The 27,906-nt window shown below is 40.3% G+C and overlaps 1 protein-coding gene and 1 non-coding gene across 2 annotated transcripts; one reads left to right on the plus strand and one right to left on the minus strand.

Annotated features, from left to right (window-relative positions):
- Positions 1-339: 339 nt before the first annotated feature.
- On the minus strand, positions 340-22,114 carry Rab11a (RAB11A, member RAS oncogene family). Its single transcript, XM_029543534.1, has 5 exons — positions 21,944-22,114; positions 12,128-12,323; positions 10,480-10,673; positions 9,190-9,270; positions 340-1,955 (listed from the first exon to the last, which is right to left on the minus strand). The coding sequence occupies exons 1-5, from the start codon at positions 21,981-21,983 to the stop codon at positions 1,816-1,818; spliced, it is 651 nt and encodes a 216-aa protein (XP_029399394.1). The 5' UTR covers positions 21,984-22,114; the 3' UTR covers positions 340-1,815.
- A 292-nt stretch (positions 22,115-22,406) lies between these two features.
- Positions 22,407-22,478, plus strand: Trnaq-cug. Its single transcript has one exon. It is a non-coding gene; the product is annotated as a tRNA-Gln (tRNA).
- Positions 22,479-27,906: the final 5,428 nt, after the last annotated feature.

The following is a 27,906-nucleotide window of genomic DNA, read 5'->3' on the forward strand; positions in this document are numbered from 1 at the left end:
ATGCAAGAACATATCTTCTCACTCATCAGAAGCAAGGTTTTCATGGCTACTTCCAAAGCATTCAGAAGAAAAATGTAATCTGACAACACTGGGAATAGTCCCCCTATAACTGTTTATTAGGATGAGAATATACTCCAAATCAATAGCTAAAAAAAAAAAAAAAAAAAAAAAAAAAACAAAAAAAAACAAAAAACAAACAGGAACAAAGACAAAAATACAAAGTAGCAATTTATAAATAGACAGTATCNTTTATTAGGATGAGAATATACTCCAAATCAATAGCAAAAAAAAAAAAAAAAAAAAAAAAAAAAAAAAAAAAGTCAAAATACAGAGCATGCATAAAATACAAAGTAGCAATTTATAAATAGACAGTATCTTTATAACCAATACACTAAAATAACAAATAACTACAAAAGAAAAACAAAATGACTGACTATAGCAATGCCTTCTGTGCTCCCCACACATCATGAGCACTGCAAAAGGCAGAAGATTTAACCATGAAACACAGTCATCTATGCAAGTCCACACAGCTTTTGCAGGTATCCCACCATCCTTAATAACGTCTTTGCAGTCAACGTTCAGAAAACGTCAGGGTAAGTGCTTAATATTATCCACAAGGAAGTAAAACTAAGTATTAGTGTGTACATTTCTGAATGAGAAACTAGTTCCATTGATTTCAATTATGTAGTGGAAAAGTCTATTTCAGGACCCTACAATGCTTAAGTACATTCTACTTAAATTCAAGGTACTATTTCATTTTATATACTAAAAGAACACATGCCTTTAAGTGGTACCACTTGTGTATAAATTAACTTCTCACTGTATTCTTTAGACATACTAAAACCAAAGGATTAATTGAACTATATTCCATTATACACTGCAGAACTCAAATATAAGCATTGTTAAAATAATTACCCATGCTGGTTGGTGAATATGGTGATAAAATTAGGCTGCATTTCACTTACTAGACAGGTTTAAAAACAAAATTAACACTCCAAAATGTAATATTACCAGCATTAAAGCTAGTTATTGCACGAGCAATAAAAATATCACACAATCCACTGCTAGGAAATGAGACTGGTTAAGCTACTCTGGGTGCCGATCACTGCAACAGAGACACCTCAGACAGAAGTCCACTAGCCTACCAGGCAGTAGGGTAACTTTGATCACATAACCACACCCTATGCAAACTGTAACAGTCCTTTGTGTTTATTAATTCTTTTCCAGAAAAACAACAACAAAAAAGAATCCCCATCATCTTTGATGCTTACAAAAACTAAAGAAAAATTTTACAACATAGACCTATTAAGGCATTTTAGAAACTGACTTCCACAATGGAAAATCTTCAAGCTCTCAAAATGCTGTTATGTTTACAGGGCAATCCTTAGATCTGTCAAAATATGTACTGTATTGAGAGGAGTGTCTTACAAGCTGCTCTGTGGCAAAACAATAGCTTATTTCTAAGGTTGTCTTAGAGCTGATCAGGACCAATAGGTCTAAACTTCAAGTGATCGAGTTCTGTTCTGTCCTACAGTGACAGGCTTCCATGATGAAGAGTAAACAATAACTGAGGACTTCAAACATTCAGTTTATTAAACTAAGGCTAGAGAAGCCATAGCATGAAAAAGAACTGCAGTCATTCAGGACAAAGTTGAGGATTTTATAAAGCCAAATCAAAAGACTTAAGACATGGGAAGATTCTTAAGTGTAAGGAAGTAATAAAACACAGAAAGTGACCACAAGAATTACAAATATATTTAAATCTCAGACCTGGGAAATGGACTATACACAGCCTTCTAGGGGAAGAGAGACGCCTTAGATGTTCTGACAGCACTGCACCTTTGGCTTGTTTTCAGTGGTGGGTGGAACATGTATAGGAACCACATTGTTGCTTGGAGACATGTCATTTTCACGTCTGTCGGACATTTGCTTCTGAGAAACAATGCGGTATATCTCTGAATGACAGAAGAAACAGAAACATGTGTAAACCCATGAAGACTGTGTGAAAGAGACGGAAGATACACAGAACAGAAACATACACATTTACATTTTATTTTTAGGCTAAGCATGGTAGTGCACATCTGTGAGCCCAACACTTGGGAGGTGGAGGCAGGAAAATAAGGGGTTCAGGACCAACCTCAGCTACACAGCAAGTTGAAAAGACAGCCTGGGCTACTGGAACTTTTTTACTGCTCTTATAGGACCTGGGTTTGGTTCTCAGTACCCAAATGATGACTTAGCATAACTGCAGTGCCAGAGATTCAATGCCTCTGGCCTCCATGAGCACTAGGCATATTATGTGGTACACACATCCATAAATGAAAGCATTCATATGCATATATAAAAAAAATTTTTTCCCTAAGGTAGAGCAACAGTAACTTAATAAGTGGGGCTAGAGACATGGCTCAGCGCTTAAGAGAACCTGCTAATCTTCTAGAGGACCTGAGTTCAATTACTAGCAGGTGGCTCGAAACTGGTCCTCAGTCGAGCTCTAAGGGCATCTGACTCCCTCTTCTGACCTCTTCTATCACCCACACACATGAAACACACATTCAGGGATTTCGAGAGCGCGAACACACACACAAACACACACACACAAACAAACACACATACACACACGTTAATAGATAAACTAACAAAAACACTCATTTGTCTGAGAAGGATGGTAGTGGTTCAAAGGTGAAACATCAATAGAGAAAGAATACTATTCAGACAAGCTATTGATTAAAGTTTAAAAACAAGAACACTGCCAGGTCTTTCTCTGGGGGGAGGATAGGAATGACCAGTGAGATGCTCAGTGAATAAAGGCACCTTTCTCCAATCCTGACAACGTGTGCATAATCCCCAGAAGCTGCCTGGTAAAAGGAGCCTTGTCTACCTCCTGCAAGTTGACTTTTGACCTTCACTCTCACAATGTGGCACTCAATGAACCTCACACCATTACAGAAAATAAATACTTAAAAATTTGCCTTAAAAGAGAAAAAAAAAAAAAAGGCCAGATGTGGTGGCACACACCTTTAATATCAGCACTTGAGAGGCAGAGGTAGGTGGATCTCTGAGTTTGAGACCAAACTGGTATACAGAGTAAATTCTAGACAGCCAGAGCTACACAGTGATACATTATCTCAAAGAAGAGAAGATAGGGATGAGGGTGAAAGAGGAAGGGAGGGAGGAAGGGAAAAGAAAATAGAAAAGAATGGAATAGGAATGCGTCCAGGGCAAAGAAGAGTTCCCTGACTGAGGCTCATGACTAAGGAATAATGATAATCATCAACTTGTGGTTAAGCTATACATTCACCCTCTATGTTGTCCATTAATACCTAACTGGATAGAGTATCTTTCTGAAAAGAAAAACATTAAATATGTGATCCCTGTTAAATTTTAACTTCTTTATAAGTTGTTCTAAAGATTAAGTTAGGAAAACAAAACCAAAATACCAGAAACTCTTCTATAAATTACGAACGCATGCAACACTGGAAGAGAGAGACAAAGGAAGACTTCTCAGAGGAAAGAGAGGCAAATAATTTAAGAGATCTCATTACAAAGCAAGAAACTTGAGCAGTGTTGGGAGACAGTCCACAGTGCTGCACTATTCTAGGAATGGTACAGCTGCTATGCTTTCTCCTGTCACCAAAACCACCAACAAGACAATAAACAAAAGGAATTAGAAAAATATTTTTTCAGGTCTAAACATTTCTAAAGAGCTCCACAACTAATGTACTTAAGTCTCTTGTGTGTGTAATTTTCTTTGATAAGGAAATAGCAAGCATAAACCGTTCAGAAGGGGTCTGATTATAAAGGGTAACTTCAGCACGGAGGAGGGGGCAGTAATATGCTAACAGAGGCAGGTACCTTATTTCACTCTCAAGGATCTGTTCTCCTTTAGAACCAAATGAATGTGTGGTCAGTAAATTTCCACACAGTCCCTTTTCAAGATGCCCAAAGGTTAGGAACAATTAGAAAAAAAGCAATCCTGCTTTATCTATTCTCCAACAGAATCTCTTATATGAGATTTAGACATGATGTAAAATACTAATGTATTATAGCTTTAAATATAAGGCAAAACTCCAAAGATATAAAGTCTGTTTTTCTACTCTACCCGAGTTGTGGATTGGCTGGCAAAATAATTCTAAAGAGATTACACACAATTGTTCCAAATTAAGGAACAAGAAGGGTTATAATTATAGTTCCACTGGTGCTGGAGAGATGGCTTAGGTGTTAAGATGATTGGCAGAGAACGCTGTTCTGTTTCAAGCACCCACAAGGCAGCTCAAGTCACCTATAACTGCAATTCCAGTGGATCTGACACCCTCTTCAGATCTCCTCAGGCATGTAGTACACTTACATACACAAGTATATATACACAAAATAAAATAAAAATTAAAAAGTTTTTAGTTCCTCCAAAGTATTTAAAACCTAGTAGCCTGGATAATCCCATGCCAGCCTCTACAAAAGCTTCTTATTTATTCAACTTTTCAAACCTCCTGTTCATCATGTACATCTCTTGAAGGTCAAAAAAAGATTTCCATTTGAGATAGTGCCACATTTTCTGCAGCAAGTGAGAACCAAGATACTATTACCCCTAGTGAAAACAGACTCAAACTCGGCTGGCAAGACAGTTCAGTGAGTAAAAGTGACCCATGTTTCTTTCATGCCTGGGTCCCACATGGTAGACGGTAAGAACTACCTCCTGCATTTGTCCTCTGTCCTCCACTCTGTGCCCACATACACATACACATACATGCAACAGAAACAAGTTAAAATGTAATATAAAAACTTCTAATAATTCTCCATATTCTCATGAAGTTAGTACCTGGTAACTTTAGCGCCTTTGTTTTTATGTATTTTGAGACAGGGTCTTGTTATATGGTCTGGGCACATACAGCCCCCCAAGCACCAGGATTACAGATGTACTACCAAATTGGCTTTAAAGAACCAGTGTGTTACCTTAATTAAAATTATCTCAGCCATAGAATTAAGAGTTTAGTCTTCAATTTAGAAATTTACCTTGAATTTACTAATTACATGGAGAAATCTGGCTTAAAGTACCTGAACTAAAGTTCAAAGTTAGAACTACCAGTAGCGAAGACACATTATCATGAGCCTCTTATATGATGAGCTGAACCACCTTTATAGCGTTCAGGTCACAAGCTGTACACCTGCATTTAATCATAAAGAAACACTGAATAAACTCAATCTGAGAAATGACAACTGACTTATACCTCTCAAAAATACTGAGGTTGATGAGAAAGGAAAAAAATTAAAGGAACTATTGTCAAGCAGTGACAAGAAAGTACATATGATATGATTCCAGGCTTTTTCCTTATTATTATTAATTGGAATTACTGGCAAAATCTGAATAAGGTTTGTAGCTAAAGACTGATGTGCTATTATGATACTATTGATTTAAATCATTGTGTTATGGTTATAAAAGAGAAAGTACTTGTTTCTAGTAAATAAGCAACAACAACAACAAAAGACTTAGGGATAAAGGGTAGTATGCAAAGTACTTACTTGCATTTGCATATAGTGTGTGTGTGTCTTCGTCGGGAAGGGAGAGGTAAATGGAAAGGAAAAAGACACTAATACTTAAGGAAATGGGGTGGGTGTTAAGGTACTCACAAATTCTTTATACTATTACTGCAAGATTTAACCAACTCTGAAATTGCCAAAATATAAAGTTAAAATGAAAAAAGGACATGGAAAACAGTGATTAAAAACATCTCTTAGGGATGAAACTCCGCTGGGACAGTGCTTGCTTGACATGCTCAAGACATAGTTGGTGGCTGGAGAGATGGCTCAGTGGTTAAGAGCACCAACTACTCTTCCAGAGGTCCTGAGTTCAATTCCCAACAACAACATGGTGACTCAAAATCATCTGTAATAGGGTCTGATGCCCTCTTCTGGTGTGTCTGAAAAGAGCAATGGTGATGTATTCATGCATAAAATAAGTCTTTAAAAAAAAAATTCAGAAAAGACAGAGTTGGATCCCTAACAGTTTGCTCCTCCCCCACACAACTCCTGGTGAACTTGAGATGGAAAACACAAAGCTGCACTGGAAGGCAGGACTGAAGCAACCCATCAGCCCACCTTGCTGATGTGAACCACTTCTAAAAGTACCACCAGACAACTCAGATATAAACAAAGTGTGGATCTACTGCACAGTATTTCCAATAATTTTACATTTTAGCTCCGTGAATAAAGGAAGCTGCCACCAGGCCTGATGATCTGAGTACTTGCCCCATGACCCACATGCTAAAAGGTGCTGTCCTTTGGCTACCACACTATAAATACTATAACCCCATACCTTATATAAATGAATAAATAAAATGTGATTTTAAAAAAATTTAGGGCTGGAGAGATGGCTCAGCGGTTGAGAGCTCTGACTGCTCTTCCGAAGGTCCTGAGTTCAAGTCCCAGCAACCACATGGTGGCTCACAACCATCCGTAAAAAGATCTGACTCCTTCTGGAGTGTCTGAAGACAACTACAGTGTATTTACATATAATAAATAAATAAATCTTAAAAAAAAAAATAAAAATTAGGCCAGGTGTATTAGCACATGCTTTTATTCTCAGCATTTCCAAAGCAGAAGCAGGTGGATCTCTGAATGCTCAAGTCTAGCCTACATAGTGGAAAACAAAAAGAAAGTAGGACTTGTAGGCATTCTGTATATTCAATAAAATATTGCAAGCTTAAAACTATCTGAAGTGAGATCACTCAGAAAAGATTTAAAAAAAAAAAAAAAAAAAGCTGCCAGTGCCACAAGCTGTCTATTCCCCTCCAGCCGTAGTGACTATTCTTCAGATAACAAAAACAATTTTATGCTGACAATGGTGGTGCATGCCTTTAATCTCAGCATTCCAGAGACAGAGGTGGGTAGATCTCTGAGTTCCAGGCCAGCCTGGTCTACAGAGCAAGTTACAGGACAGCCAGGAATACACAGAAAAACCCAGTCTCAAAACAAAACAAAACAAAACAAAACAAAACTAAGCCAATGTGTATTGGCTGGTTTTGTGTGTCAACTTAACACAAGCTAGAATAATCAAAGGAAGGAGCCTCAGTTGAGAAAAATGCCTCTATGAGATCCATCTGTAAGGCATTTTCTCAATTAGTAATCAATGGGGGAAGGCACAGCCTATTGTGGGTGGTGCCATCCCTGGGCTCGTGGTCCTGGGTTCTATAAGTTAGCAGGCTAAGTAAGCTATGTGAAGCAAGCCAGCAAGCAGAAGCCCTCCTCAGCTCCTGCCTCTAGGTTCCAACCCCCGAGTTCCTGCCCTGACTTCCTCCAATGATGGACTATGATCTGGAAGTATACGCTAAATAAAACTTTTCCTCTCCAACTTGCTTTTTGGCTGCAATGTTACATTGCAGCAATAGAAACCCCAACTAAGAAACAAATCAAACCAACCAGAAAAAAACGTTTTTAATAAAGTATATGCAAATCATAAAAAGTTGGGTTTTTTTCCATGTATTTTAACATGTTGTTTTCCCTTAATTACTACTTAAGTACTGATTTATCAGATGTTTGCTATGTACCAGGAAGAGCTAAGCCCTTGACAGGCATTAACTCATTTTTTTGGGAACTACTGAAGTATGAGTGACAGTTCATTCTTTTCTGTGGAATAAAGATAAAACAAACAAACAAAAAACCAACAAAACCCCTAATTAGCAACAAATTAAATCATGCCATATCAAATCATACTCCAGTAATTTAAAAGTACAAGCTCTCTCACAAAGAAAATAGTAACTAACCAAAATGTATCAGAAACTTTTTTTATTTTAAAGTATGTGTATATGTATGTGTGTTTGTTCTCATGTATACGTGGATGCCAGAAGAGGGTGTTAGAATCCCTGGAACTGGAGTTACAGGTGGTTATAAGCAGCCTGGCATGAGTACTGGGAATCAAACTCCAGTCCTCTGGAAAAATATGTACTCCCAACTGCTGAGCCATTTCTCCAACATAACATATATCCAAATTTTACAGATGAAGAAATTAAAGCCTTTGAAAGAGTAAGTAACTTGCTCAAGATTATAGCTCCAAAAATAAGTGGAAGAATCAGGCTTTCCACTCCAATATCTAAATCCCTAGGCTTATTACACACACTTTTCTTTTAAACAATAAAAGAATACTTTAAAAGTTAAAATTCTGGTCATCTCTAATACAAGTGCTACATACAGCATTAAAACTTATTACATTACAATAGGAAACTAAACAATTCTATATAACAAGTTATCAGAACACCACATAAGACACTACTTTGTGTTGATTAGATTCTAATTCATAAGTTCTTAAAAGTAACACATAATTTAGGTCTATTGAAAAGCAATCTATGAAAGTACTTCTTAATAGACTAAACGTACTTATAATTTGGTGATTCTAATAAAGCCAAAGTAAATATGAGTCTGAAGAAATAAAATGTCCTTTTCTAAGAAGCTGACCTGGTTACTCACATTCCAAAACAGCATGAACTTTGTCCCATTCCTTGCACTCATTTAACCCTTTCCGTATGCAGACTGGGCTGATTGTGTTTACAAGGAACACACTCTAAGTATCTCAGAAGAAGTATTTGTGCTTTCTTTTTTTTCACTTAAAATTTTTGATATAATTTCCCTAGGTTTTTCAAATTTTTTTTTTAAAGATTTTTTGGTGTGTGCATGTGTGTCTGTCACATGTGTGCTGGTACCAGCATCAGGATCCCCTGAAGCTAGAGCTATAGGCAGTTGTGAGTAACCCCACATGGGTGCTAGGAACACAACTCGGGTGTGAAAGAACTGAAGATACCCTTAAATGCCAAGCCACCTCTCCAGCCAAATTTTTTCTAACTTCAAAAGGCATTTATATCTTTCTATAGTCAGGATCTCAGTATTTACCTTATGAAAGTACATTTTAAAAAGAGAAGAACATACATAAGAACATATAACTCTGTCCCCATGACTATGAGGTATAGACTACATTGCCTGAACACAAGGAAATGAACAAATTACTTTCAAAGAATTTTTCCCCAGATGAATACACATGACTGAAGTGCAACCTGCAAAAACTGTAACTGTACACATCAAGGAATTTATACTACAGTTGCTCGCTAATGATAGTCATTTTTAGGTGGCATAACAGTTTCCTAATTAGTTTAACTCACTTCCTAAAACACCAGTTCCCATTGGTGTAACCGAAAACACAGGTCTCACCTGTTAGAATTGTCTGAAAAGCAGCTTCAACATTTGTAGAATCTAGAGCAGATGTCTCAATGAACGACAAACCATTCTTCTCTGTAAAGAGAAACAAAATTTTCAGTCTGGTAAATTTTGATTGCTGTTTAATAGTGCTGGTGATTGGTGATCTAATCCAGGGCCTCCCCAATGCTAGCCAAGCCCTTTACCACAGACCTACCTCCCCTACTTTCCACAAGGTGTTTTTTGGTGGTACTTGTTGGCTTTTTGGTTTTTGAAGACAGGATTTTTTTGTGTAGCCTTGGCTGTCCTAGAACTCCTTTGTATATTAGACTGGCTTGGAATTTACAGAGATCTGCATGCCTCTGCCTCCAGAGGACTGGTATTAAAGGCATGAACCACCACTGCCCAGCTTTCTCCAAGTTTTAAAACAGAAGGTGTGATAAGCTTACAATCACAAAAGGGAAGATAAAAGACTAAGACCTAGCTCAGCATGGCCAAGAATTCAAGACCAGCCTGGAGAACATGAGAAAGTATTTCTAACTACCAAACAAAAACCCCTAAATGGTACCAACTTCTGGCATAATATACAGACAATATTTTACTTTTACTTCAGTAAGTTAAAAGTAACAGTAAGAAATTTTCACTACCTTGTAATTACTTCTGCATATAAATACAACCAATAACAATGAATGAAACTATTCAAATTTTAGTAAGCTTATCAAATGTCCCACTATTTCCACTCCTAACCATCCTCCCTAGCAACTATATAACTAAAAACACATTCAATTAGAATTCTATTCAATTTGAAAAAAAATTTTTTTAAAGATTTATTTATTTATTATATGTAAGTACACTGTAGCTGTCTTCAGACACTCCAGAAGAGGGCGTCAGATCTTGTTACAGATGGTTGTGAGCCACCATGTGGTTGCTGGGATTTGAACTCCGGATCTTCGGAAAAGCAGTCGGGTGCTCTTACCCACTGAGCCATCTCATCAGCCCCCAATTTGAAAATTTTAAGTTAGAGGAAAATACTCACAATCCTTTCACTAATACAACATAATGACTTCTTAGCAGATGCAGCACTGCTTTCTTCTGGTAGTTTCCCCTACCAGAAGGGCAGCTAGAAATAAGCAGATCCTATATGAAGCATAAAGTGCTCAACTTCTAAGCATCCTTGTCAGTCTTCGACACTCCTTGACATACTACTTTTCAGACTCACATAGAACATTGCGAAAACAGAAAGGTGTAATGTTCAAACAGAGAAATGCAGAAGCACTGTAATATTGTGGAGTTTAAATTACTAACCTGCAAAAGCTCTTGCTTCATCTGTAGGAACTGCCCTGAGATGACGTAAATCACTCTTATTGCCCACAAGCATGATAACAATGTTACTATCAGCATGATCTCTCAGTTCTTTCAGCCATCGCTCTACATTTTCATATGTGAGATGCTTAGCAATGTCATAAACCAATAAGGCACCTACTGCACCACGATAGTATCTGCAAACAGAAACAATCAACTATCAGAAGACAATCACAAAGTAGAAATGAACACCAGAAAGAACCCAAAATGTGATGGTATAGAGCTGGAGAGATAGCTCTGTGAGTAAAACACTTGCCATCCAGCATGAAGATCTGCTTGGGTGTTAAAAATCCCCAGAACCCATGAAAAAGCTGACATGGTAGCACTCAGTAATCCTGGTCCTCCTACTGTGATATGAGGGAGTTGGGGGGGAGGGAAGGGTTGAAACAGGAGAATCCCAGAAGTTCTCAGGCCAGGGATCCTGGCATAAACAGCACTGAACAACAAATACTGCCTATCTCAAACAAGGTAGGACCTCACAAGTGTGAGGACCAATATCCAAGGTTGTCCTCTGACCACTATCAGCAATAATACATACACATACACACTAACATAAACACTCTCTACAGTCTTCAGCAATAATACATACACACTAACATAAACACTCTCTACAGCCTCTCATATACTCATCCACAGGAACACACACAAATATACAAAGTGATTTTTAAAAGTAATAGTACAAGCTTGTAAATAAATTTCTGAAAATTTCTAGTATCACATGAGGGGTGGTACCACATAACCGTCCTGGGTGCTGGAGGTCTGAGGCCCGCCTGGGCTACATAATGAGTAGCATGCTACAAAGTGAGACCAGGTCTCAACACACACACACACACACACACACACACACACACACCCCAGATATGGTAGACAGTAGTCATCCCTTATATGAGGTTTTATACCTAGTCAACCACAGGCCAAAAATATTAAATGGAAAATAATAATAAATAATTCATAAGCTTTAAATTGCCATCATTTTAAGTATCATGACAAACTCCTCAGTGTTCCCCTTCATCCAGGTCAGCACATGACTCATTCTTTTGTCCAATGTACCCACACTATATAAACTACCTGCCTGTTAAAGTCACTTTGTAGCCCTCCCATTATTTATGGTCTTTTCTGTGTTCAAGTAACCTTTAGTTTATTTAATAATAGCCCCCAAAAGCAATTATGACATGACAAAGAAAAAAGGGTCTATTAAGAGAAAAGATACAAGATGCTGGAAAGATGGCTCAACAGTTAAGAGTACTTGCTGCTGCTGTAGAGGACCCAGGTTTGTTTTCTAGCATCTACACGGTGGTTTACAACCATGTATAACTATACTTTCAATGGGTCTGATACCATCTTCTTACCTCCATGTGTACTAAGCATGAACATGGTACACATACACAATGCAGGCAAAACATGAATAAAAATAAGATGAATTTTAAGAGAGAGAAACATAGGGTTTAGTACAATCTGTGGTTGTAGGCATTGAAGGAAGGTCTTGGAACATCTTGCAAGGTTAAGGGAGGACTACTGTTTCTTCCCAATACCTAAAGTCAGCAATTCACTTGATGCCAACCTATTCCAGAACTAAAAATCATGAACTTACGCAGATGTTATAGCCCTGTACCGCTCCTGCCCTGCTGTGTCCCATATCTGTGCCTTTATTGTTTTCCCATCAACCTGGATGCTTCTTGTTGCAAACTCTACTCCAATGGTACTCTTGCTTTCCAGATTAAACTCATTTCGAGTAAATCGAGACAGGAGGTTACTCTTTCCAACACCAGAATCTCCAATAAGGACAACTAAAAAGACAAAAAAAAAAATAATATAAGCTGGATGAAGGCAAGCACATTCAGAATACCAACATGCGTAACAGGAGGGTGTTTGGCTTCAAAATAAATACAACCAAGGATTTTTTAAAGAGACAGAAGCAAAGTACTGAATAGTTTACATCCATGACTAATCAATTTAAACCAATCACTTACTCTTTGTAATCTATTTCTGTCTGCATAATGACTTTCGCACATCATCTACTTAGCACAGATCAGATATAGCACCCCATCTAAAAAACATCCCCCTCCTTTTTTCCTATTTAGGAACTCACACCCAGTGGCCTACTCATGTAAGGTAGCTAAACACCTGACAACTGAGCTATATCCCCAGCCCTTAAAAATGCAATTTTGCAATTTTAATCATAGAATACTGTAGTCATGGATTCAAAAATCTATTATCTTTAACTTATATCAACCTCACTACCTTAGAAAGCATTCTGAAAAGTAAATATCGACTTGTGATTTTCATGTGTTAGATATCAAACAAGAGATGTCAGTGCATGGAGTAGGAAAGTGTGTACTGCGTTCTACTACTGTCATTAAAAGACTGGGGTGAGAGAGAGCTGAAACACATTTAAAACAGGAGGCATGAGCCTTACAAGCTTTGCTGCTCTGCTCATAGAAACTACAATCATCTTTTGTTTTGTTTTGGTTTTTTGAGACAGGGTTTCTCTGTGTAGCCCTGGCTGTCCTGGAACTGACCCTGTAGCCCAGGCTGGCCTCGAACTCAGAAATCCACCTGCCTGTCTCCCGAGTACTGGGATTAAAGGCGTGCGCCACCACGCCCGGCACTATAATCATCTTTAATAGTTACAGTTCAGACTGGCAGAAAGCACGAGGACACCCCATCTCACTATGGACAAACGGGAGCCCAAGGAAGTTAACAATTCTGACACTGAGTCAAAGCCAAAGCAAGGAGGGCAAACACTTTCACTTAGGATTTAAAAAAATTTTTTTTTCCAAAACAAATTTTGATTATACTAATTTCCTGTGATTTTTATAAAAGGTGGCAGTTTATTTACAAGTAACTTCTCATCTCAAGTGTTACTCTATTTTGAAACTCTTCAAATAGAGCTGGTGAGATGACTTAGCAAATAAAGGCACTTGCCACCAAACCTGAGGACTACAGAGTTCCATCTCTGGGACCCACACACTCCACTTGTGCAGAGAACTCACTGAGGGTTGGTCTATTGCTATGTATTATAATACTAAATACTGGTCCTGGTTGCCCCTAGGGACAAGGTGTAGACAAGGTGTAGACCCAAGCGGTGCTTATATAACCTTGCCACCCAAGTTATTCCTGATTGGTGAATAAAGATGCCCAAGGCTTGGGGTCTGAGGAGCGAGAACATGCCACAGGATAGATGAGTCATGAAAACATGACCATGAGGGCTGACCAATTGGAGTTAAGAGCTGCCCAGGTGGAACATGACAAGTTTTAACTCAAGATTATTGACAGGAAAGTAGATTTTAATAGCATAGAGGGTAGATATCTGACCAGCTCTAGTTCATTAAAGGCTTATTATAAATATAAAAATCTTGTGTCTTTTATCTGGGAATTAAATGAAAATTAAAAAAGGGGGGGGGGAATCTCATGGGCTAGAGAGATGGCAACTAAACACTGGCTATTCTTCCAAGGACCCAGGATTGAGTCCTTGTACCAGAGGTAGCTTACAATACTTTAACTCCAGACAACAGTTTGTAATTCAGTTCCAGAATCTGATGCCCCTTTCTGGCCTCTGCCTGTACTACATACAAGAAGTTAACAGACATTACTGTAGACCAAATCACCCACACACATAAAAATTTCAGAGTCAGCCATGGTGTACTTCTTTTAGAAGTGTACTTCATGGTATACTTATAGAAGGCAGAGGTTGGCAGATCTTTCTAGGTTCAAGGCCAATTTGGTCTACACATAGTTCTAGGCCAATAAGAGCCACAAAGTGAGCCGGGCGTGGTGGTGCATACCTTTAATCCCAGCACTTGGGAGGAAGAGGCAGGCAGATTTCTGAGTTCGAGGCCAGCCTGGTCTACAGAGTCAGTTCCTGGACAGCCAGGGCTATACAGAGAAACGCTGTCTTGAAAACCAAAAAACCAAAAAACCAAAAAAAAAAAAAAAAAAAAGCTACGAAGTGAGACCCAGTATCAAAACAAAACAACAACAAAAGAAACAGAGCCAGTGGCACACACCTTTAATCCTAGCTCTTTGGAGGCAGAGGCAGAGGCAGGTGAATCTCTGAGTTTGAGGCCAGTATGGTCTACAGGAATGAGATCTAAGAGAAGTAGGGCTACACAGATAAACAGTCTCTCAAGGAGAGGGGAGGGGGGTGAGTTGGGCAAGACAGGAAACTGAAAAACAAGTTGTTTGTTTTAAGGGAGGGTCTCAATCTGGAACCCAGGTTGGTCTAAAACGCACAAAACTCTCTTACTTCAGCTTCCAGAAAGCTAAGATTATAGGTGTGGGCCATTGTGCCCAACTTCAGACAAGTTGGGTTAAAACATAAACTTAAAGATCAAAATGGGGTTGGAGGTTTACAGAATCTGAGCCAGCTAACATTTTTTTCCCTGCATAATTTTTTTGTAGGTATTTTAGTGAACACTATTTCTACTGTTGACCAGTAATACTTTTTCAAATTTGTTTATTTATTTATTTATTTATTTATTAATTATATGTAAGTACACTGTAGCTATCTGTCTTCAGACACCCCAGAAGAGGGCATCAGATCTCATCTGAGGATGGTTGTGAGTCACCATGTGGTTGCTGGGATTTGAACTCAGGACCTTAGGAAGAGCAGTCAGTGCTCTTAACCGTTGAGCCATCTCTCCAGACCTAGTAATACTTTTTAAGTAGCTAATTGATTTAGGCATCAGACTAGAAACACTCAGGGTTAAAGTCACAGACTAACAAGCCATGTTTTACTCAAAAGACTGGGATTTGACGGTACATGTAGAAAGGAGGCTGACTGTACTCCAGCCAAAGGAAAAAGAGAGTACACTTTTCTTGTTGCAGAAGTACACACAGCTAGACCTAGAACAACCATGCATTATCAACTGCATATCTTTCTGGCTTCCTGTATCAGCTGATTCAGCAAGAAATCCCAGCAGCAGTGATTCCATGTAACAAAGATAATTCTGTCTTTGTAGTCAATCAGAGAGTACCCTAGCAAAACAGACATTAAATGCTTTTACTGGATACCAGGGAAAATGATGTCAAGGTCATAAAAACAGAAACAATGTACTTTCAATTTACAGAATGATTAGTAGGCTGGTTTCCAAACTCCACTACTGTAGATGTGAAGTTGAATCCCAGCAACATTAATAGAGCCTCCTTATTAAGATACATTCACTGTTGAGTCTTAGTATAAGAGGTTAAATGGTCAGATCACAACTCCTGGGTGGGAACAGGGAAAGGGTCCCAGCCAAGAACCTAGTCTGGGCTTTTGCCAAAACTTCCTACACCTTTCCTGAATAAAAATCCTCAGTCACGACAAGAATACAGAAACTTAGGCCTGAAAGATGGTTCACTGGTAGAGGCAATTACTGCCAAGCTTAAAGACCTGAGTTCAATCTCATGGACCCACACAGTAGAAAGAAAATCCATCCCTTCAATTGTCTTAGACTTCTATCCATAAACACCATGGCATGAGCCCCCCCCCCCAAAAAAAANAAAAGAAAAAAACCCTTAAATAAATAAATGTGATTTGGGGAGGAAGAAGATAATGTGCTGAGGAAATCTTTGAATCACTTCTGGTCACATACTAGCATTGGCACTCACTTGAGGTATGAAACAGTGGAGAAAGAAAAAAACTAAAGATTAGAACACATCTAATTAATTCACAGACACTTCAGTTTCAAATAGTAATTCAGAACCACTCACAATTTAAAGTAAAAAAGCAAAGGTGAGCATGGCACATGGGTAACAGCATCTTGTGGTGGGAAACACCTTCAAACAACAGTGTAGACTCCCACAGAAGCTCCAGAACTAAGTCACACTGTTTTGTTTTTAAAAATTAGCCATTCTTACATTTTGGGGTTTTTTAATTTTACTTTATGTGTATGAATGCTTTGTCTACATGCATGTATGTACATTACATTCATGCTTGCTATGTCACCTGGAACTGGGGTTAGGTTCTCTCTGCAAGAGTAACAAGTGCTCTTAATTGCTGAGCCATCTCTAAAGCTCTCTGGCTTATGTCTTGTCCTCTACTTTTAACTAAAGACTAAACTTACCATCGCATCAAGGTCAAATTCTTATACTAAGTGAAGAACCCGCACCCCCCCACACACACATACACACCCATGTAACCAATTAATTTTATTTATTTATTTATTTATTTTGGTTTTTCGAGACAGGGTTTCTCTGTATAGCTCTGGCTGTCCTGGAACTCACTTTGTAGGCCAGGCTGGCCTTGAACTCAGAAATCCGCCTGCCTCTGCCTCCGAGTGCTGGGGTTAAAGGCGTGCGCCACCACGCCTGGCTTCAATTAATTTCATTACCTAAAAAAATTACCTTAAAAAATTTATAACTCAAAAAATAGCGCCAGGCAGTGGTGGCCCACACCTTTAATACCAGCACTTGGGAGGCAGAGGCAGGTGGATTTCTGAGTTTGAGGCCAGCCTGGGCTCCAGAGTTCCAGGACAGCCAGTGCTATACAGAGAAACCCTGTCTCCAAAAACCAAAAAACCGGAGATTCCAGTTTTGTAAGGATAAAAAAAAGATAGTTTCTGTGACATGATCAGGGGCTGGAGAGATAGCTCAGCAGTTAAAAGCACTGACTGCTTTTCCAGAGGTCCTGAGTTCAATTCCCAGCAACCTCATGGTGGCTCACAACCATCTGCAATGTCATCTGATGCCCTCTTCTGGTGTGTCTGAAAAAAAGCTACAGTGTACTCATATACATAAAATAAATAATCTTAAAGAAAAAAGAAAAAGAAATGTGACATGATAAGGAGAGCCATTTCTTTTTTCTAACCAAAGCAAGAAATAATCTATTTAGGCTCAATGGCCGGATGGATGGATGGATGGATGGATGGAATTATCTAACAAACAAAAGAGAATTCATTGGTCATTGATAATGATTCTTAAAAAAACAAAACAAACAAACAAAAAAACTTATGGACCTTTGTTTGTGGACTCAAAATTAAACAATTTCAAGGCAAAATACTTTCATTAAGATGACAACATTTGGGGCTGGCAAGATAGCTCAGCAGGTAAGAGCACTGATTGCTCTTCCAAAGGTCCTGAGTTCAAATCCCAGCAACCACATGGTGGCTCACAACCATCTGTACAGCTACTCATATACATAAAATAAAAAATAAAAAATAAAAAGAGGGCTGGTGAGATGGCTCAGTGGTTAAGAGCACCAACTGCTCTTCCAAAGGTCCGGAGTTCAAATCCCAGCAACCACATGGTGGCTCACAACCATCTGTAACAAAAATCCGATTGTATACACATATAATAAAATAAATAAATAAATCTTAAAAAAAAAAAAAAAAAAGACATTTAATTCTGCGCCCCCCACACACCGGTGGTGTGAAGATCTAAACACCTAAGGCTAATGCTAAGCATATGATTTATCTTCCCACCAGCCTCTTGTTTTTTAAAAATGTGGGATACTATGTATTCATATCCAACAATCAAAGAAATCAATTTCTGGGCAAGCAAGATGGCTCAGCAGATAAGGGCACTTGCTGCCAAACCTGATGGTAGAAAGAGAGGACAGACTTCTGACCTCCACACACCCCAACATACAAATAGTCACATAGATAAGTAAATAAATAAATGCAAAAAGAATTTAAAGGAAGCTCCAGTAAATTTTTTATATATTAATTACTAATATCCTAGGCTGAATGGACATAGCAGTATGTATAAACTGGATGGCAATATAATTCCTAAATATAATTCCCCCGAAAACTTAGATAGCCTCATCTACTGAAGCTCAAACTAATACTTAATATTAATTTGTTTACATATATGCCTTATATTCTATACAAAACACAAATATCAAACTGTTAAATACTGTAAAAGCAGAATATGTGTGTGTGTGTATATATATGTATTAATTTAGTTCCTATCTCCAACCACACTTAAGTATTTTTGCTATTGTTTTCGTTGTTTGTTTCTGAAACACGGTCTCATTCTGTAACCCAGGCTGACCTAAAAAATCATGGCTATCCACTTGCCTTGTCCTCCCAAGCACTATAATCACAGGCATAAGCCATCATGCTCACATTCAAGCTCATTTTCAGGACTAAAATTTAACTTCTCACCTCACCTACAGAATATTAGCTTTAAAATTTACCAGCTGAAATCACTATTTTCACACTGGTTTTCAAAAGCTTGGAAGATAATTTTAATCTCAACCACACAGTCCAACCTCACCAATTTTTAAAATAAAATGCATCAATAAGGCTGAAGTCTAGACATGTTTTTCCAGGTTCATCATCAGAATCTGAGTTGCTAAACTGAAAGCTGTGAAAGAAAAGCCGCCAAGCTTCAACTTCAAGTCAGTGGGTGCTACTGACGATGATCAGCTGATGACTCGTGACACCTGGACTTCAATGAGACCCAGAAGATAAAGCCAGGGGAGGTAGACTACGCACCCAGCTGCACTGAGAAAGTGCCACTTTGGCTGTCCTGGTACCCAGCTACCTCACTTGTGCCCCACAGCACCTTAACTACACTGTATATGTACAAGATTAACAGGTTTTTAAACAGCCAAGCTTAAGTAAAAATTAACCTTCAAGAATGCATCATTTAGCATTGTCCTCTCTGCCCACATTACATTCCCATTTAGACTAATCTACTCCATGCTAATACACATACTTATGCCCCACGTACAAACCCCAGTTGCCCTAACTTTTAAGTGTGCGTTAACCTCCTCCAAAGTTGAAATGCTACAATTCATCTTAGTGAATAAATCTCTGTCGAATGAAATCATTTTAAAATAATTGTATAAGTAAAAAATTGGCTAAGTAATCAGTGTTGAAATAAAAAATAAAGTGACTCATATCCTGTAGCAGTTTCTAAAACGTGGAAACTCTTCTCAGCAGAATTCTCAAACACCCAGTCTCACACAGCAAAGTATACAAAAAAAAAAAAAAAAAACCAGAACCCACGTAGACACAAAATATTTCAGAAGTTTCTTGGTTCTGTGCTTCTTTATTAAAATTGACACGTTCTTTAAAAAGATGTATTGATTAGTGAGGTGGCTCGGTGGGAAATGATGCTTGCAACCAAGCCTGATGACATGAATTCGATCCCTGAGACTGTAAGGGTGGAAGAAAAGAACTGACTCCCAAAATTTGTTCTCTTACCCTCAACATGTGCTATAGTACACATTAGCACACACAAATCAGTAAATACAATTTTTAAAAATTTTTTAAAAGATTTATAGCTCAAAAGTCTGACAAGAACTATAACTTCATTTATAACCATTTATTGAGTCCTCACAAGAGCTAAATTTTATAATGTCATTCCCCAAAAAGTATCACAGTATTTCCTTTAACTGAGGAAACAGAGGCTCAAAAAGTTGAGCTGGGAGAAATAGTATAATTATATCATAATCTCAAAAAGTAAAAAAATACTTTTTAAAAAGTTAACTTTTCCAAGGTCACAAGGCAAAAAAACCATAAAACCCCCATGTTTTCTCATTGATCAAAGGATGGTCTAATCTAAAAATTAAATTTTAACTCCTTCAGCCAATCTAGGGTAAATTAACATTCTTAGGAAAAATAAAGTTTTCTATAACCAACATTCACATTCCAAGCCAAATAAGAGAAATAACTTCAAAAGGTACCACCATTACAAAGTATAAAACTCCCTGGCTGACTAAACCTTAGGGTTCAGGTAATTTCAAATAATCTCAAATGCCTTAAATAAACATCCCAGGTCTCCTATTTGTTTTATTTTATTTAATTTATTTATTTATTTATTTTGAGACAGGGACTCACTATGTAGCCCTGGCTGTCCTGGAACTCACTCTGTAGACCAGGCTGGACTGGAACTGCCTGCCTCTGCCTCCCAAATGCCGGGATTTTAAAAGCCTAGACCACCAAGGCCTGCTTTCCTAGTTGTATTTTTAAAGCTTGGTGCCTTCTTATCTATACATTACTTTCCAATATGGTAGTAAGGGTAGACACTGAAGGTACTTACCCTATAAACAGAATATTCGGAGGAGTAACTTTTGATAAGGGTGTACCAGCAGCTAATAAGTCAAGACTTGTAAAGTATTTGGAAATGTTTCCTGCTTCTTCGCTTAGTCCAATCATTCTTAGCACCCAACGGCAAAGCCAGGAACACTCACCATTCTTAACACTCGTGAAACTCCACCCTCCACAGTAAAGCTTTAAAAGCAAGGGCTTCTTCCTCACTGGTAATGATTTTTGTTCAACAAATTACTGATGGCTGCCCTTCTAATTCAGCAGCAGAGAAGACTACAAAAGTGAGAGCGCATTCATGAACAAAAAAGCGTTCACTGTACTCTCTTTTCACTGAGAACTGTATCCTTTCACTTTGGCTTCTTCGCGGACTCAACCAATAAGCAAGTCTCTATTTACATCCTTCCCTGTTCGGTTCGCCGGCTCCACATTTCCCCCCACCCTGTAATAAATTCTTGATTTCACTAAAAGGGCACGCTAGCACTATAACCCTCTCTCACCGTTTGGGAAAGGTATGTGACCAACCAGGGTTCTTCCCTTCCTGTCGGATCCTCCCAGTATTGCAGCAGGAAGCAACCAGTCCACAGCGATAAGCTCGCTAGTATTTGTGCAGCGCACAACCTTTCCTGTTCGGGAACTGGGCCTTCAGGTCTGGCAGGGATAACAGCCACCACCCATCCGCAGCCCCTTCTCGAAAGCCAAGTAAAGGAGTTATCCCGGTCTGGTTGTAGCTAGGCAGGGACAGGAGAAGGAAAGGGGCAAAAAAAAAAAAAAAAAACCGCGAGGTGGGAAGTCATCTGCCTGCCTGGACACTGCGACAAGTGCATGAACGCCAGGAGTGATGGACAGCCCCTCTTGCCCTCCCCTTGTCTCCCTCCCACCAGCCAGGTCGCACCAGAGCGCTAAACATTAGTTGCCCGTCTGTGGGGAGGGAGGGGACAGTCCGCCGGTACTGACCTCGAGGTCTGCGGGGATGGGGGTGGGGGCCCGGGGACGGGCGAATCTGGCCGAAGCCCAGGAAAGGCTCACGAGGAGGGAAGGGAAGGGAAACGAACAGAAAAGAAAAAAAGCAACCCGCCCCCCCCCCCAGAGCCAGTCGGTGTCCCGACGTGGGTGTGCAGCCCAGGCAGGGGCCTGTCAGAGGGGGATGTGAGACCAGCAGCGTGCATCCAAGGAGGGGCTCGAGGCGCCCAGGGAAGGGACTGCACGGCCGTGAGGGACGCAGGCATCGGGGAGGACACACAGTGTGGGGCGCCGCGGCTCGACAGGCCTCCCAAGGGCGCGGGAACCGGGACCGGCGGCGGGACCCCCGACGGGGCGGCAGGAAGGAAGCGCCGAGGCGGACTCCGACCAGGGCAGGGCTGGCTTTGCCCGGGTCCCCCGGGAGTGTCTCGGGCCCCGAATGGGCTCTCGGTGGCCCACGGCCTCACCTTTAAAGAGGTAGTCGTACTCGTCGTCGCGGGTGCCCATGGCGCGGCCGAGGAGCTGAGGGGCGGGAGCGGCGGTGGCGACGGCGGCGGGACCAGGGGGCGTCGCTGCAGGGGTAACCCGAGCGAGCGAGGAGCTTCAGCTGCCGGACCCGGTGACGAGCCCCGCCCTGTCTGCGTCACTTCCGGAAGGCCCCAGCCCCTCGCAGAAAGTACTTCCGGAGAAATGGCACCCCGCCCATGAGCTAGGCAGGGTGGAATGCGCAGGAGTGGACTCCAGATTCTCTCCCGGCTTTGGGAAGTCTTACAGGAAAAATAAGCCTAAGATGGTCCTTGGAGCCTTTGGCTTGTTCTTCACCCCAATCATTCAGGGAAACGAAGTGTAGGTTTCTTAGTGTCTGGCTTCCGGTTGGGGGTGGAGTTTTTGTCAGCATTAGAGACCCGAAGGCAGTGCTACATCTGTGTCGGTTCCATGGTGTAATGGTTAGCACTCTGGACTCTGAATCCAGCGATCCGAGTTCAAATCTCGGTGGAACCTGCTCTTTTAGCTGTTTTTTGTCATACTCAATTCATATTGACTGTATTCTTTAGCTCATATTGAATAATAGAATAACCTTGTTATATCTGCCCTTGGATTGAACCACGTGTAGCCTTTACCTATGAAGACTACGCTAATCAAGCTTGTCAGTTCAGTAGTATCTGCTTCATGGAGACCTATTGAACTCTTAGATTTTTTTCTCAGCCTTGGATAAAGTTTGTTACTTGATTCCTTTTGCTGGAATTTTATACCCTCAGCTTCAGTTAAGGATAGGCGCTCCTCACCCACTCAATCTCTCCAGAAATCTCTTGCACTATCTCCAGATGTCATTAAGAGAACTTCGCCCACCCTTCCTCATAAAGATTCAAGATCTTGAGTCCTATTTTCTGGCCTTCGAGCTAAGCTCGATTAAATAAATTTTAACACGAGAAGAATGGCAATTGCCATGCTAGCGAATATCAGTGTTAAGATTCAAGAAATTTGCCACAGCATCTCCTCATAATTGTTTTGTTCTTGTTGTTTGAGGTGGTTTCACTCCCCTCTGTACCCCAGAATGTAGCTCAGGCTGGCCCTGCTGTCCTCCTCTGCCCCCTCCCACTTCCCCCTCAGTACACACAAATGCATAGTCATCTAATAATTCCTGGGAAACAGGTGTTTGGTCATGAACAAGGGATTCAGCCTAGAAATGGAATTCAAATTGCTAATCAACTGGCCTTAAAAAAAGATATTATTTTTTATTATCTGAATAGGCTCAGGGTTGTCCTTAAGGTCTTTCCAAAGTTGGAAGGAGGATTGTCAGCAGGGACGAGATGTTCTTCCAGACGGCCACCAGCAGTCTGAGGAGGTCCCTTATCTATCAGGGACCTGGATTCAGAGAAAAACTGATTCTTGACTTTGCTGCAGAAAAACATTTCAGAATGAGCCAATATATGAGACAATCAGACTTTATTAGAAGAGATTTTAATATAGATTCTAAGCTATATACTTAAGAGGAAGTGAGGATCTCAGAAAGAAAGGTGTGGCCAAGAACATGGCTGGAATCGTCTCAGAGAGAACTAGAGTTGCTGAGGAATATGAGATCACAGGGCGGCGGCTCCTATTTGGTGAGTAGAAACTTAACTGATGGGGTAACATCCAAGGTCACAAAGGAGGGTTGCAGGGAAACCTGGGATGTTTTTACTGTAAACAAAACTCTAACCTTGTTTATGAGATCGGGGAGAAGTGTGGCCACACTTAATCATCAAGGCTTCTTCCATAAGCATAGTTCATTGCTGTTTTAACATTCTCTCTATACTTGTCATGTTTTAAAGGCCGTCACTAGGCCAGGTGTGGTTACACATGCTTTAAATCCTACTTGAGAGGAAGAAGCAAAAAGCAAATGTTTCTGTGAGTTCAAGGTCAGCCTAGTCTCCACAGTGAGTTCCAGGCCAGCCAGGGTTACAAAACAGGAACAACATAGCACAAGAAAGGCCATCCCTCCAGCTGGGGATGACAGCACCTGTGGCCCCAGCACTCATGAGGTAGAGGCAGAAAGGTTGCAAGTTGTAGGCCGGTCTGTGGAGATCTGTCTCAGAGGTGCTATGTGCCTGTTGATGATAGCTCAGCAGGTAAAGGCATTCGCCACCAGGCCTGAGGGCAGAGTTCAATTCTAGAGACCTACAGAAGAGGAGAGAACTGATTCCTAAATGTCGCCCTCTGACTTCCGCAACACGTACACACGTTAAAGAAAAATATAGTTTTAAATTTTTAAAGGAGGAAGCATTCTTACTTTCTTTTTTACTTTCCCTTAATCTACATTCTCTCTACAATAACAGTAATAAAGAATGTCGTCACCCCATTGGCAGCCTTCACAGCAAGTGTTAATTGCATTGGAATTGTTCATTATTGGCGGGCGCACGAGAGACAGAGAGAGAGAGAGAGAGAGAGAGAGAGAGAGANAGAGAGAGAGAGAGAGAGAGAGAGAGAGAGAGAGACAGAGAGAGAGACAGAGAGAGAGACAGAGAGAGAGAGAGACAGAGAGAGAGAGACAGAGAGACTTCAGTCAGACTCTAGAGTGGCAGCTCTTCTGCCTCCCCAGATCCTCATAACTGTCCAGTTCTATGTTGTCTCAGGAGCCATGTGTAGGAGCTCATGGCTGCAATTGCAGTCCTTGGGAGGAGATGGCAGGATCAGGAGTTTGAGGTCACCTGGCTACTCCAGACTCTATGGGGGGGGGGGTCATATGATATGGTGAAAACAACCAGTCCCTGGTGGCTCTGAAGATGGAGGGAAGTAGCCACAAGCCCCGTAATCCAGAGGCTTCTGGAAACTGGAGCAGAAAGGAACCAAAAGTGGTTCTTTCCAAAGAAGAAACACGGCCTTTTCTATACCTTGATGTTATTGATGTTAGCCCAGCCAGGCATTGATTTAACTCTCCAAGTTCATGGCAATTAATTTTAGCTTGCATGGAAAATGACTACAATGTCATTTTCAGTACTTTCTCCACCAGGACAAAGGGATAGAGTGCCAGGAATGGCAGCACGTGCCTGTAATACGAGGATCAGCAGTTCAAACTCAGCCTAAGCTAGTTTGAGTAAGCAGTTCAAACCACCGCAATGTATAGGTGAGTCATTCAAACTAGGAGAGGTGTGTATATGGCTTGAACAGCCACAGGTTTTTAAGGTACATATATGTGACCAGACAGGGCCAGGAATGGGAAACTCAGGAATTGGGCACCGAGAGGGAAAAGGCAAGGCTGGAAGCTCGTTTTGGGAAGTGAGGAAAAAACGTGACTGTTGGTATGTGTGGAACAAGGTCAGGGACACTGCCAAAAGACTTAAGCACATTTTCCCTTATGTTATTATTTCTCAATGTGAATTCCTGGGCAGGACAACACTGTTTCTCAACAGAAACTTGCATGACCAACTACACTGAGAGCTACACGTTATCTCCCATCCCAGAGAGTTCCCTGCTCGTGGGCATTTTAGGTCTATAAACAGACACCTCTGAAGAAATGTGTATTAACTGTTAAAGCATTATGGGGCTAGAGAAATGGCTCACACGATGGGAGTTCCATTCCCAGCGCCCAGGTCAAATGACTGACATCCTACTGCAACTCCGGGGGATTTGTCACTCTTTTCTGGCCTGCATGGGCATTTCATACAAACGTACATGTTCATGCATGTAATATTAAAAAATAAAGTAAATCACATATCCATATATGTGGCATATGTGATATATATATATGTATATGTATGTAATAAACCACAAAATATATAATACATATATATTAGCAAGACAGTTCCCAGACTCACCAGGTCACAAAAAATATTCCCATGGATTAGTTAGCAGCTTTTCAATAATCTGAAGGAGTGCAGAATAAATCCTTGGACAGAGGAGAGAGACAAGAGGCGAACTCAGGTCCTGTGGAAGAGCAGCATGGTGATGATGTGAGCCGGTTGAGCTCTGGGACTTTATTGGAGTTTTTGTTGCTGTTGTTGTGTAACTTTTGTTCATTCATTTGTTTGTTTCAGTGTTTTTTTTTTTTGTTTTTTTTTTTTACTTTGTTTGAGACAAGATCTCTGCCTGTGGGACTTTTTTTTTTTTTTTTTAAGATTTATTTATTAATTTTATTTATGTGAGTACACTGTAGCTGTCTTCAGACACACACCAGAAGAGGGCATCAGATCCCATTAGAGATGGTTGTGAGCCACCATGTGGCTGCTGGGAATTGAACTCAGAACCTCCGGAAGAGCAGCCAGTGCTCTTAACCGCTGAGCCATCTCTCCAGCCCAGGACTTTATTCTTAAAGCGAATAATAGAAGTATAGAGTAAAGCCTTAACACCCCTCCGCTATTTCAGTTCCTCTCCAGACCCCAGAGATAACTGGTTAGTTATACTTCTCCTCATCTTAAAAGTCATTCTGTAGAAATCCAGACAGGTTTAAGCGATTGTCCGATGGCTTTCCCTAAATGTATCCTGGCGTGTCCAATCACCCTGACTCTCTTACCTGTCATCAGGAAAAACAAGATACTGAAGGATTATCAAATTAAACTTGTTTATTCTTTTATTTATCCAAGATCTCACATAGCTTAGACTCGTGCTGCACTCCGGATGTAGTCAATGACCTTAGACTTTTGGGATTACACTTGGTCACTGTACCCTGTTCTGTGTGGTGACTGAACCTGGGCTTTATGCATACTAGACAAGCCCTCTACAAATTGAGCTACAACCCTAGACTCTAAAACTTGTTTCTAATTCTTTTTTCCCCTCTTTCCTATCTCCCTACAGAACCTTGAAAAAGTAATTATTTGTTTTCCCAACTATCCTGTTAAGAGCAGCCATGTGAGACAACTTTAATGATGTGAAAACCAGAACCAAGGGTTTTGTTAATAAGAGAGGCAGGGGCTTTCCCTTGGCCCTGTCCTCCAGCTATAAACAGGATGCAGTCTCTACAGATGTGGGGGACTTAGTCTCAAGAGGACTAGGGGACTAAGTAATATATGATGCCAGCATTGAGCTGTAAAGCAGTGCCAGCAGCTGCTTGCCAGCCACCAACACTGAATCCTAGCAATATTTTCATCTGTGCCCATCTCGTGGCTTGCCCCCCACATCATCACTTCTGTGCTAACTAGTGAAATTCATTCCCCTTCTATTCATTATCTATTTATGAGTTCTTCTGTAAATTGCCTGTTCATTTGTCCGTTTTCAGATTGAATTGTCTTTTCTTATTGATTTTCTTTAATTGTCTTTTCTGATTGATATGTCTTTTCATGTATTCTACCTAGTTTCCTTTGTTTTGTTTTGTTTTAGAATTCTTTCATGTCTAGGGGCTGGAGAGATGCTCATTGTTTAGGATCATTGCTGCTTTTTAACCTTTGAGCCACCAGGGTTCAATTCCCAGCACCAATATGGCTGCTCACAATCCTCTGTAAGTCCTGACAACCCTCTGTAACTCCAGTTCTAGGGTATCTATTGCCCTCTTCTGGTCTTTGTGGTGCATAGATATGCATGCTGGCAAAACAGTCATTTACATAAAATCAATAATAATAACTCTTTTAAAATAGTAATTTTAAAGTGTGTGTGTGTGTGTGTGTGTGTGTGTGTGTGTGTGTATACAAGTGCAGGTACCCATTGAGTTGAGAAGAAGGTACTGTACCTTCTAGATAAGAGATTATGAGCTACCCTACATGGCTGGTAGGAACCAAAACGTAGGTCCTCTGCAGGAGCAGTAACTGCTTTGTACTGGCTGGTTGTGTGTGTCAATTTGACACAAGCTGGGGTTATCACAGAGAAAAGAGCTTCAGGTGAGGAAATGCCTCCATGAGATCCAGCTGTAAGGCATTTTCTCAATTAGTGATCCAGGAAGGAGGGCCCATTGTGGGTGGTACCCTCCCTGGGCTGGTAGTCTTGGGTTCTATAAGAGAGCAGGCTGAGCAAGCCAGAGGAA

Source organism: Mus pahari, chromosome 10, assembly GCF_900095145.1.
Source record: "Mus pahari chromosome 10, PAHARI_EIJ_v1.1, whole genome shotgun sequence".
NCBI classification, from domain to species: domain Eukaryota; kingdom Metazoa; phylum Chordata; class Mammalia; order Rodentia; family Muridae; genus Mus; species Mus pahari.